This window comes from Bos taurus, chromosome 11 (assembly GCF_002263795.3).
Source record: "Bos taurus isolate L1 Dominette 01449 registration number 42190680 breed Hereford chromosome 11, ARS-UCD2.0, whole genome shotgun sequence".
Lineage (NCBI taxonomy): Eukaryota > Metazoa > Chordata > Mammalia > Artiodactyla > Bovidae > Bos > Bos taurus.
The window spans coordinates 102680817-102694281 of NC_037338.1; the positions used below are offsets into that span (position 1 = coordinate 102680817).

Here is a 13465-nt window from a genome sequence, read left to right on the forward strand (position 1 = left end):
AATGCAGTGTTTCTTACCCATTCAAAGAATATGTATAAAAGGAGATGAAAAAAGAATTTTAAAGTGGAGAAAGAAAAGGATGTAGTTTCTAAAAGAGCTCTCAAAACAGTCATCGATTGCCATGGGTTTAGAGCTGTTCACCAGACAGTCTAACCAGGAACGTCTGGGTTGTTTTAAAGTTAGAGAGAGGCCCCTGTCCTGGACCCCTCACTGGCCAGAGAGAAGCCAGGGGCGGCTCCCAGGCAGGCGGCACTCTGGATCCACCTTCACTGATGCTCCTTGGAGGAACCATTCTTCCATCCCTGGTTTCCCCGGAATGTCTCTCGACAACAGTGAGAGTCAAGTATCTTGCCCTTTTCTCACGAGCGCCCTTTCTCATCCGCCGACTGAGCGTCCCTGCCTTCCTGGCCCAGTTGTAGCCCCGCCCCTCTCCACCCAGTTGCTGGAAGCAGGCACCAGTCTCCCTCACCCTCACTGTTTGAGCCACTGGACCGGCAAGTTTGCCCACAGCTTAAACGTAATATCCAGGCAGCACCTGGAGATCGGCGTTTATGAACAGTAATAAAAAGTGTCATTTTAGCAGATCAGCTCCTGGAAGGATCCTGGGAACCCATCAAAGCTCTATTTACTGAGCAAAGTGAACTCCTTTTCCCAATCGATGAGAAATAATAACCAAGGCGACTCCTCTGCACCCCTCTTGTCATCTGTGCTCACTCCCCTTTTTAATAACTGGGGACGAGGTTTTTCAAGGAAGATCTTTAATGTTTCAAATGGTCTCTGCAGTTGGGAGGGTTCTGACACAAATTCAAGTCCTCAGAGGGGAAAGTGCTACAACCACCACGACCCAGGAGACACTGCCTCTTCCCAACCCCCAACATCTGCTCTAGACAGAAAGAGCAGGCTGGGACCAGGACACGCCAAAGAGTCTGCACCTTTAAAACCTCATTTACCCCAGTGCTGGCCCAGGCCTCCTCATTCACACTGCCCTTGTGCTGGAGCAGATTAGAATGACTGCTCCTCTCCACACCAATCCTGAGAGCTGAGGCTGCAGAGCCTAGTCCTGGGAGATATAGGTGCTCCACTAATAGCTAATCCATCCATGTATGGATGTGAGAGTTGGACTATAAAGAAAGCTGAGCACCGAAGAACTGATGCTTCTGAACTGTGGTGTTGGAGAAGACTCTTGAGAGTCCTTAGGACTGCAAGGAGATCCAACCAGTCCATCCTTAAGCAGATCAGTCCTGGGTGTTCATTGGAAGGACTGATATTGAAGCTGAAACTCCAATACTTTGGCTACCTGATGCGAAGTACTGATTCACTGGAAAAGACCCTAATGCTGGGAAAGATTGACGGCAGGAGGAGAAGGGGACAACAGAGGATGAGATGGTTGGATGGCATCACCGACTCAATGGATATGATTCTGAGTAAACTCTGGGAGTTGGTGATGGACAGGGAGGCCTGGTGTGCTGCAGTCCATGGGGTCACAAACAGGTGGACATGACTGAGAGACTGAACTGACTGACCGAATAGCTATGGGGAAAGGGGTCTGCCAGGAAATGGCAGAAGAGTCCTCTCCCTCGACAGGCAGGTTGTACTTCCAGGGGGCAGGAAGTGGCTCATGCTGGCAGTGGAAGGAAGTGGGGCTGTGAGGTGGAGATGGGGCGGAAGAGGAGAGGTCATGGAAGGAGACCTTTCATGAAAGGAGACTTGTGGGATGCAAGTCGGATGACGCTCCAGCCACTCAGAGCTGGTGCTCTCACTGAACCCCATTTCAGAGCCGTAAGGATGACAGGATTTAGGGAAATCTATTTCAAAATACCTTCCAAGGACATAGGACATTTTGTCCTTTGGAGCAATAAAACCAAATCTATTCTTGGACATCTGATCAGGAAGAGCAACATCTTGTGGATGATGCTTAGGGTCAAGGAGGCAGAAAGGAGCAAAACTCCAGCCTGGAAGGTGCTGCCCATCCTTGCTCCTCCCAACCCCAGTCCTGCCCCAGAGGAGCACACGTCTAGCACATTAACAGTGACAACCACCCAAAGGTAGTGGGAGAGGCGGCTTGCACCAATTCTCTTAAAGGCAAAGTGTTTGACCAAGAAGCCAGCCTCCCTCTAATCACAGGGAGGGATGATCCCTTCCGAGCCAGGCATAACCCTAACACATAACCCCTGCTCTTCGGGGAGGACCCACAAGAGGAAGTGGAAGTGGTGCCGTGCAGCTGAAGGACTCCGCTTTCTGAAATTTTTGTTCAGGAGTCTGGAGTTCAAACTTACATTACCACAATTTTTACCACTTGAAGCTCTACTCACAAGATGCAAGATGTGAGGGGGAAAAGGGCTAACTGCTTCTGGAAACTGACCATGATGAAATCCTGGATATTAGCAATAGCTTGGTCAGAAAGTACAAAAGGAAACAAATGCATACTTGGCCCAGTTTCCAGCTAGTTTTCTGGCATGAAGGCAAAACCCAGCTGCTTTTGTTAGTTATTCATGAGGTGGGTTCTGAAATGGCTAAAGGGGAGGAGAGTCAGGGGTAGAGAATTTGCATATGGAGATAAGGAAATGCAAAAGACAGAATCAGCTCCTGGGGTATGGCAATTACAGGTCTCCTCTCCTCAAACCTCCAGAATTCAATCCTAAGAGGAGAGAAGAGCAGAGAACCTAACGCCTGCTGTGGGGTGACCAAGATGTTCTACAGGCAGTTCCCTTAAAAGGTAATGTGTTTATTTCCTTCTTAGGCCGTAAACATTGGGAGTGGCCCCACTCCAACATCCTTTGAAAAGAAGACAAGTAACCCTGCCAGCCTCTTGGTGTTAGTAAGTTCAACGGTAACGATGAAGAGACAACCCAAAACCATATTCTCTAAGGACTATTTACTGTCACTTTTACCCTGATGACCCAGACACGCTGAAACAGTTGTGGGCTCGCTAGGATATCCAAAGCACCTCTGACGCCAGCAATATAGTGCTGGTGTGGCTTTGCTTTCTTCCTCTTCACTCCAACTCTGGTATCAACCCTGTGGCCAACATTTGGTCAGGTATCCCACAGCAAGTTGAGTTCGTCTAACTTTCAACATGTGCCCAAACTCTCCCCGAGACATTCTGTTCTCCATGAGAGAATGTTCTAGTACTTCTCCAAAGGCAGGTTCTCAGGAAGAGCCTTAGGAGTTGCTGAATTCACTGCAGGGAGACACGTGAACATATTATTAGAAACCAGACTTAACTGGTTTTCTGATTACCATAACTGCCTGGGAGCCCGTCTCCTGACCTTCACCTTTACCCCGGTCTGTTCTCACCCAGCCGCATGTGACCTTCTCAGCCGCCAGACCACCTCCCTGCCCCAAGGCCTCCGCTGGCTCCCCTTTCGCTCGGGGTAGCTGGGTGCCCTGGACGCCTCCACGCCCTGCCTCTGCTGCCCCTCGCCTCCTTCTGGGCACACTGCACATGGCGCCTGCCTGGATGCCCTCAGTCAGAGCCCCAGGACGGCCCCTCTTCAGGGTTTCACTCGCATGGCAACCATCCCAACATGGCTCACTCTGCCCTTAGCCCTCCATTTCCCTCATCTGCTCTGTTCCCTCTATCACTCTCATCACCTTTCACTGGACTATTGAATTAAACTAGCTAATTATCTGGCTTTGCCAAGTCTTACTTGCGGCACACGGAATCTTAAGCTGTGGCACGAGAACTCTTAGCTGCAGCACGTGGGAATTAGTTCCTGACCAGAGATGGAACCCAGGTCCCCTGCACTGGGAGCTCGGAGTCTTAGCCACTGGACCACCAGGGGAGTCCCGAGACTCTCTATCTAATGTATGTGTAATTCATTTATTATGTTTATTACTTTCACTGTCTGCTTCCCCACTAGAATGTTACAAAGGTGACGATTTTTGTTTCTTTTGATCCCTGGTGTGTCCCAAGCACCGGGAATGGTGCCCAATTCAATAAATATTAAAGGAATTTTTTAAAAAGTTTCAGTTCATAAAAAGAAGAAAACAACAGGCTGTAGTGTTTATCTCTTGGTAAGCCAGCCCGGCATTCTTCTCCAAATCATGGGTCACTGTGGATCTCCCCGTAGCGGGGGTGAGTCTCATCAGCAAACATGGGACAGTCAGTAGCCAAGACACTCACATTCCAGCATGGAAGACATGGGGCTGTTCTGAGCTCCCCTCCCCTGCACTCTGTTCGGGCTCAGAGTGAGCTACTGAGCCCACACCTAACGCCTGGGGCTGATTCACGCTACAAAGGCTATAAATACTGAGTTAATACCTGACCCTTCCATAAACTTCCCATGAGCTGGGCTCATGGTCTGCGGCCCTTCCTCAGCACTGCTTTCTAGTTTTTCTTTGTATTTTCAAGTAGGAACTGCTTTGGTCTAACATTTCCAGACCTTGCGTTCATCTCTGATTTCCATCTCTACAACTCCTACCGACGTGCCGTATCTCGTCTATCCAGTTTTCAAAGAAAGAGGAAAATGGGTTTCGGAGACCTAAGTTGCTGGGTCACAGCTCTATAGACCTGACGTAAGCCAAGATAAAGCCTCATTTGTGCAAAACGTGAGGATGGATGAAATTAACATTTAATATCACTTTAAAGCCTTCCGTGCCTGCTTCCAATCCCTGCAGAATTAGGGAGATTGAAGGCTTTTGCTGGTGAGCAGAGCTGCCTGGTTGGCCTCCCAACCTGTCAGGGGGCATGTGGGTTGAGGTGGGACAATGCCCGGTCGGGTTATCCATCTACAACCACCCAAGAAATTGACCAACCTTTCTTGGCCCCGGAGACCGTCTCCTCACTGGAGTGCACGTAATCTTCAAACAGCGTCTGCAAGACCGTGGCTCGTTCCCGGATTTCCTGGGGGCCAGCGGCGCGGGATTTCTGGGAAGGTGACGGAAGGATTAGAGGACAGACAGTCAGAGTCAGGAATAATGAAGCGGTTTATAATAGATTTAATAACAGTAAAATCACACAGTAACCACCAAGGGGCCACCAAGGGTAATCCTTTCAATATTACTAGGGAAGAAAAGGGAGTGATAAAGATGTTAAAGTCAAGCAAAGATGAGGATGGCTTTGTGAGGGAGCAGGTCGGGTCTCTTATTTATTTACTTGTTTACTTTTCTTCCTGGCCTCTTATCACGCGTGTTCAAAGTGAAAGTCTATGGGAGACACTTTGGAATTTTCGAAGTCCAATTCAGGCCTTTAAAACATGATGGGACAGAAGCGGTTTTCAGAGGAACCTTGTATGTCCCACTTAGGCTTTCAATCTGCTCCCTGCCTGGTATTCATCGGTGGAGCCCTGGACATTCCTATCCAAGAGCAACCCACAGCCACCTGCCCACAACATGGTCTGTCCCTGAATCACAGAGCACATGTCCTCACTTCTGAGAGGTCCAGACTCTCAGTGTTCCAGAAACATTCTTGCAGCCCAGAGCCCTGTGCCCAGGAACCCACGGAGGACTGGGCTGCTCCAGCCAACCATGCGAGGCCACCGCCATGGATCTCTGCAGCCAACCGTCCCTCTGTAAGAAGTCATATTTGTATGCACAAAAGACCCTACAGGTGGAAAATGTGAATAAAACCAAAACTTCATTTCTTTTCAGCCTTTAGCAACCCCAGAGAAAAGATTTCCTTTCTTTACATCCCCCCGAAAACACGTGGCTTATGTGTCATATCTTGACACGAACGCTGTCTCCTGAATATGAAACTGAGAATCAACAGAACCCAAACTTGGCTAATCCGCCTTCCCAGAGGTGTTGATCCTTTGGATGGTGCTAATGAAGCTCCAGCCCTCCTCACCCGCCACACCCGATGTAGGTCACCAGGAGAAAACCTGCATGAGGCCCAGTTCATGTTCCTTTTAACTCCCATAGAGGACAGGGGGCGTGCTCCGGGGTCTGCTGACCGCGCCTCTCGCAGGCACCCTGGCATCTTTCACGGTTAAAGCTGCTGGAGGAAGACTAAAGGGTGGGGCGGGGGGAGAAAAAGCCTCCTTCTTGGGGGCAGAGTTTGTCTCTGTATTAATAGAGACTTAACAACCTGAAAATGTTTTTAGTTTAGTCAAATCATTCCTGCTATCTGTTTGGTTGATGACAGTCTAGCTGATTTCACGGTACATGGTCCCCCTAAGGGTTTTATCCACTCAAATGTCAAGAGAAAAGTCATTCAGGAGCTGTGTTACGAAAGTGGACATTTGCTGTTATCATTAACAAGGATTTTTTTACCCTCTTAACTGATGTGAAACGCAAACTTCTTTCTTGCTGTCCTCCTTTCGTTAAGCCACCTCAGCAACGAGACTGTCACCTTCCTTGCGCTTTTTTTTTAATATGAATGGGAAATTAGCAAGGATGCCCTTTCCCCTGGCGGACAGAATCCTCTGTTATTAAAAAGTAAAGCACTTTAATAATGAAAACTTTTTCCTCTTTTTCCTGTGTTTTAACTGTTTAAAATTAATGAGAAGGGCAGAATGGTTGTCAAAGCGATATTGAAAGCCGGGCAGCCAGGACCGAATAAGCACAAAAATCCCTCCAGAGTGTTAAATAAACAGAGCTCCAGCCCTCTCCAATCCCTCTGTTGGTTATTGTATACATTCTGTAACAGCTCTCAGAATAGATCTGAGAGCCAGGGAGGCAGAGAGGTTTCAGAATTCCAATAAAGGCCTCAAATTAAAGACAGCCTGGTGCGAATTCCAGGAGAAAATTAAAGAGACCTCAAGCTTAAGTGACAGGTGACTTGCTTCTGTGTCACAACTGTCAGGGGATTTAGTGATAATATGGCAATATATTACAAAGGGCTTTTCTTATTCCCCCCTTTAGGTTTCAAAATGAGGCATCTTTTCTTCCCAACCAAAAAAAAAAAATTACATATACACATATATATAATGTGTGTATACCAGTAAAATATGTAGAAAAAAGGCGATAAAACTAGGTTCGCACATTTGAAATGATGAGGTCAGTTTTAGTAGAATATAAGAAAAAGTTAATGGCAGGAAACATCATACACTGAAGAGAAAGCAGGTCTTAGTCCCCCCCGCCCCTTGCCACTTCCAGAAATACTTTATTTTAAAATTGCCCCTCTTGAGAATGAACGAGGTATTTTTCCGTTGTCTTCTGGGGAGGACAGTCTAAATTTAAACTGAAGACAGAAGGGGCAGAGTCAGGCAGCACCGGCTCAGCCCCAGACAGGGAAGAAGCTCCCATAATGAGGGGGTGAGACCCCAGAGGGCACATCTCCGAGGACCGGCCCCCCCAACCCTCAAAGACACAGACTTAGTCCTGCTTAATGAAGCAGCTCGCAACTAGCAGACGGTGGGTGGTTTAGGAAAAAAACATTTCCAAAGGTCTAGACACACTCAGTGCTCTGTGTCTGTAGAGACTTTCTGGTCTTGGGAAGAACAGACAATCCACAAAAACTAGACGATGGCTAGTGATCTTATTTTAATCTTTCATGATGCCAAGGAGCTTTCTGTTAGGATGAGCTTATAGGTGTATCTCATTGGACAAAAAAAACTTTTAGGAAGAATATGTTTGGGTGTGTGTTTATAATGTAGAGATGGAAATTCATGCCTATCAAGAGTCAACAGATGAGTACAAGACAGCTGGGCGGGGTTATTTTTGTTGTAAAAAGTTTTAGGTGGGAGCAGTTGGGGTGGGAGACTTTTTTTTATCTGAAGCATGTGTTTTGACATTGCCAACTTCTAAGGTATTTTTAAACTAAATGGAAGGATTTTGTTTTAATCACTGTACTGCCAAGCTGAATTTTACCTCCACAGTCCCTAGAACCTTCTGAGCACTTCCCAGTCAAGTTGAAAGATCAAATTTATTCTCTTTGTAGGTGGGTGAACATTCGCACGCCCAGACGCAGCTATATATATTTTATATACCTAAATATGAAATATACATTTTACAGATGCTTCACTCGCTTGCTTTCTGTTCACGGAAGCCCTAAAATGTATGTGCCAGAGGGACATTTACAATGGCCTTCAACCAAGCTGGGTGAGGATGGGCTTCATGATGAGGCACCTGGCTCAGCATGAAGGCCCAGCCACCGCACCCACCTTTGTGTGCCAGGCACTGGCTGGTACGCCAGCAAGAACTGCCCACATCAAAGATGCCAATTAGGGCACTGCATCTTTCAGGCAAAACAGAATCAAAAGTTGTGTCCAGCATTCACTTTATTCTCTTTACCATTCATAGGATTCACGCACATAATACACTCTTGAAGGCAGTAACCTACATAATAATCAGTAATGCAGTCAACTGAGTTTTTGTTTTGCTTTGTCCTGTGAATGAAAAGTAAATTTGGGCAAACAGGTGGTGCTGATGGATGTGACATCTAGAACCTGGCATGACTAGTTGAGTTTTCTAAGTTAACCAGTTAGTTATTTTGGCGTGGTAGAAGCCTGGCCTTACTTAGCACTTTTTCTCTTTCAAAGATCACCAGACCGTAAAAATATCGAAACATCATGTCCATCAAGGCAGCAGTTCAGGGCGGAGGTGAGCTCACATGACCCACAGTGCTCCGTGTGTTATTTAAACCTCACAGCGGCCTGGCAGGACAAGTACTAGAGACGTCCTCCTTCTCCAGGGGGGAAACCCAGGCTGGGGAGGATCTGCCCCAGGTTGCAGAATGACTGACTGTGAAGCCAGGACTCGGGTCCGAGCCTGTGGGACTCTGGGCCCCGCCTCCCACCCACCATCTCAGGAGGGCTCCTCAAGCCCCAGCTAGCCTTCCAGGCTGGTCTCGAGCCACAGAAAAGGCTTAGGGAGAGGAACTAGGGCCGCCAGCCACAGGGCGGATGTTTACAGAATGGCTTGTTTCCGAGAGAGCAGAGGAAGGTTCTCTTGCTCTGGGGAAGAGTCCTACAGGAGGCGCCCTGTGCCCGTCCACAGCCTCCCCAGAGATACTCGGAGACACACGACCATCAGCACCCGGGACAGAACTGGGCTGTGCTTAGGGGATAAATACTGAAACCAGAGCCAGTCCTGGCAACAGTGTAAGTGAAGACAAGGTTATTGAAACCTTCACTATCTCCTTCACTATCTCCTTCACTAATTTTGCTGCTTGCTCTTCATTCCGGAGAACGGTCAAAGTGAAAGTCGCTCAGTCGTGTCTGACTCTTTATGACCCCATGGACTGTAGCCTGCCAGGTTTCTCTGTTCATGGAATTCTCCAGGTAAGAATACTGGAATGGGTGGCCATTCCCTTCTCCAGGGGGTCGTCCCCAAACAGGGACAGAACCCAGGTCTCCCACATTGCAGGCAGATTCTTTACCGTCAGAGCCACCAGGGAAGCCAAGTGCTAATTTTCCACTTAGTGTGAAACTGCAAAAAAAAGGCACTGGGCTTCGTGTCAATGAGTCTGAGCTTCAATTCCATATATGCTTGTGCTGCTAACTGATGTGATATAATAATAATAATAAATACACTTCAGTCCCTGTGTTGGAACTCTTGGGTTATTTTTCGCTCAATTCTTCACTCTCCTTCTGAGAAGAAAACTAAAATTATCTCAGTTGTACACAGGAAGAAACTGACCCTAAGGTCTAGTCCTGGCCCGAAGCCACACAGCTGGTGAGATGAGGATTCAGGCCCAAAGGCCGTGCTCCTGACCACTGGGCTATCCCATCCTCAGACAGCTCCCCGGGTGCCCCTGCTCAGCCCACAGAGCTGTCCTGGGGCTGTAATTACACAGCTGTGGAAACATCTGGAAAAACAGAAAATAAACCCTGCCCCCTAACTAGAATTTGCAGTAGTTTCTGAAGAACAGAGAAGTGTGCCAAGACCCATGAGTCTCTATAGTTTCCAGCCAGTTCCCACGACAACAGTCTATTATTATGGGATGGCCTGAAGGCCTGGGGGGGCCAGACCCTCTGTAGTGAAATATCACTTAATATAACAGGTTGATCAACCAAGTCCTTAATAGCTTTTCTTGTTCATGGGGATTGTTGCTGTGGTACCATTTACTGCCCAAATTTCACCTCTATGAACACAGCTGCTTAGTTGCTCAGTCATGTCCAACTCTTTGTGACCCCATGGACAGTAGCCTACCAGGCTCCTCTGTCTATGGAATTCTCCAGGCAAGAATACTGGAATGGGTTGCCACTGCCTTCTCAGGGGCGCTTCCCAACCCAGGGATTGAATCTGCGTCTCCTGCATTCGCAGGTGGATTCTTTACCCAATGAACCACCAGGGAAGCCATGAAAACAGCTAACGTTACCCAATCTAGAAAGCATTTTAGTTTCATTTACTTGCCTAATTAATACTGAATGGAGGCTTGCTGGTATCCCGTGAAGGACAGGTGGCCTGCTTTCACACCAGAAGGACCCACAATTATCAGTGCACCCTCACGGATATTCCTTCAGCTCTCTAAGCCTCAGTTTTCTCATCTATGAAGTGGGAGAGTAACACCCGCCTTGTGGGCTGCTGAGAGGCTAAGACGGGACCAAGTGTGGGAAGAGCTCATCAGCACAGAGCCAGGCCCAGAACACACGCTGGGCAACAGACATCTGCTCCTCTCCTCTCCTTAGTGCACTTCTGCAGGTTCTCTCTGGAACAGGACAACTTAAATCGGGGTCAGGCAAACAGACTCCTTGCCTCGGAGAGAATACTGATCCAAATAAATACACGTACTAACGCACAAAAGAGACTCTTAAACTTCACCTATTTGGCTCCGATTTTCCAGTCTATCCACAGGCATCGGGGTAGAGATGCAAAAATATCCAAATATTAAAATTTCATGGACAAAATTATACAGAGCAACACTACACACACACAGATACACACACACAAGTCTAGGTGGTAGATCTAGTAACGTGGTAGAGGGGAGTGGAAGTGCTTCCGAGCAGGGGGAGGCCTCAGAAGGAAGCAGGAAAGGCTGTCCGGGGAGGCCTGTGCTGCTCAGGATCTCCATATGGAAGTGCTCAGATGATAAAAATTCTTCTTGCTAATGACCTCAACTTTACTCTTCCTCTGCGTATAGTACACGTTAGAAAATGGATGAACTAAGTGTGTCTGAAAGGAGGTTCTGAGACATTTGCTTTTCCACGCGGTCCTGGGTGGATGGGGCAGGCCAGGTGTCCATGTGGGTAAGCTGGAGGGGGACCACCAGGGCTGAGCATGGAGCGCTGCTGCCTCCAGAACCTTTCTGGCCGGGGACGAGCCCTCCTTCTGGGGAGACTGCTGCCGCCTGGCAGACACCCAGGGCGGACGGGGGCCCATTAACTGGATGGGCCAGCAAATGCATCCAGAAGCAAAGAGAGAGAAACGCCAGCAAGATGTGGCCTCGTCTAATGTTCATGGTCCCGAAAACACACACTTTACTCGCCAGTGGTAGGGAGTGCCCAGTACTCAGAGTCGCTGCCTCCCCACACCAGATGAGTCACGTCTGTGAGCAGCAAGCACAGTCAACAATGAAACTCACCTGGCTTCCCCCTCGTCTCCCTTTAAAACAATCATCCTTTGTCAGAACAGACAAAATGTCTTCCATCTTCACCTCAGAAACGCTGTAAAAAGAAGGACATATAGAGGTAAGCTTTTTATTCTTCCAGAAACATTATTCTATCAACTGTGATGCATAATATTGGCCTCTCTTCTGGCTAACCAGATATAAAGGAGAAGTGACACTTGGTCACAGGAAAGGGAATGTTTTCCTAACCTTTCAGGAATTCGGAAGGAAGGGGACTCTATGACATTAGAGGGACAGAAGGGTGACATTACCACCAATTCTCATCCTCCCGGATACATGTACATAGGCTTCGTTTAGAATCTCTTTTATGGGGATCACATCATTATTTCTTAATAAATCTGGAAAACTACAGAGGCCTGCTTATTGACATATTACCTGGACTTGAGCAGAAGGCAACAAGCCAAAAAAACATTTCCGACAGTCCCTTTCGATAAAGGAGGTGGCTGAAGACCCTTAGTTGGGTAAACAAACGCCTGAAAGTGAACAGGTGGCCAATGTCTCCCGCTGACAGCGCCAGAACTCGGTCCTAATCTACCCCGAGGGACCTTCCTGACTGTCATCCCTGAATTACTCAGGGGTGAGAACCAAATGACCTCTGGCAAATGTATAGAGTTATGGGCTAACAGCTGAAACCAGAACTCAGGCTTCACTGTGAATGGGAGCCACGAGGAGCCAGGATGAGATGCTGCAAGCAGCCTCTTGGGGGAGTCTGGACAGCACACTGTCCCCCTTGGCTCTGGAAGGCCCCAGCCTTTGTCCTGAAGAAGGGCACAGAGCAGAGTCCTGAGGCAGAGACAAGGAGAACAGACTTCCCAGGGAAGAAGGGAGAGGGAAGGAAGAGTTCTAGGGCAGGAAAACAGATTCTAAAAAGATAAATGACTTTCGGGGCTTCCCTGGTGGTCCAGTGGTTAAGAATCCGCCTCCCTCCGATGCAGGGGGCGTGGGTTCGATCCCTGGTCAAGGAACTAAGATCCGCCATGCCACGGGGCAATTCAGCCCTGGGGCCACAACTAAAGAGGACCCTGTGAGGCGCAGAGAAAAGCCTGCGTGCCACAATGACTCAGCGCAGCCAAAAAAGGAAAAATGCTTTTCTTGTATGTTTTGTTTTTTTTCAAAATTTAACAGCAAATTAGAATGTGAATGGCAACCTCTTCTGAGAGAGAAGACAACCCCCACTCCCTCCAAAAGGTGACTCTGACAAAGCTATGAATGAATACGTCACGTCTCTGACAGCGATGTACCTGCGCTGTGTCACCGCTTCCCCAAAACGCCCTCAGTCCCCAGCCCGCACCACTCCTTCTCGGCTGCCAGATTCAGGAAATCTTTTCACGGCAGTTAAGACTCAACCCGAGAAGGCGAGGTACATGCAGAGAGGGTAGGAGCTGGGGAAACTGTTCATAGTTTCCTGGAAAATCTATTTTTTCACGTGGGAGAAAAATGTTATGGCTATTGAATTTGCCTCTTATTCATGCCTGGAAAGCTGGAGCAAAGTAAAAACCGGAGCCCAGTCCTGTCTTTCCCTTTGTCCAGCTGCCTTGCCTCTATTAAAAAAAAAAGAAGAAGAGGAAGAAAACAAAAGGAAAAGCAATGTAAAAACTTGGGGTCAGATCCTGAAGTGAGGAGAAAGAAGGCAGGTACAGCGTTGTTCACCACCAGGGATACACAGAACCACAATGCCAGAGGAAGGGGCAGTTTCCTCAGGCACACGGGAGTACTGTCGTGTAGCCGGGCGCCGCTCGTGGGCTGCGGTGGAGCACTGTTTACCCGAGGTGAGCAGGAGCCCGGGCTGGCCCGCAGAGGTTCACAGTGTGAAAGAGCCTCCTCCTTGTCTAAGACGCCACTACTTCTGAGGAACAGAGCAAATCGATTCGCCTATGTATGGTTCTATCAACAGCCCTGAGTCACCCCCACCTCGCTTTGGAGAGAGAGTGCAGGATAAATTCAAGGAACTGTCTTTCTTAAGCCTGATCTAAGAGACACGCATTTCAAGGAAGCTTTCCCATTTTAATAAAC

At 48.2% G+C, this 13465-nt stretch overlaps 1 protein-coding gene across 1 annotated transcript in view; it reads right to left on the reverse strand.

Annotated features, from left to right (window-relative positions):
• The window catches only part of DDX31 (DEAD-box helicase 31), a 73655-nt gene that overhangs the window by 21046 nt on the left and 39144 nt on the right, over window positions 1-13465 (reverse strand). The window contains 2 exon segments of the mRNA NM_001101886.1: window positions 4759-4870; window positions 11408-11489. Of these exon segments, the coding sequence (NP_001095356.1) occupies window positions 4759-4870; window positions 11408-11489 (194 nt within the window).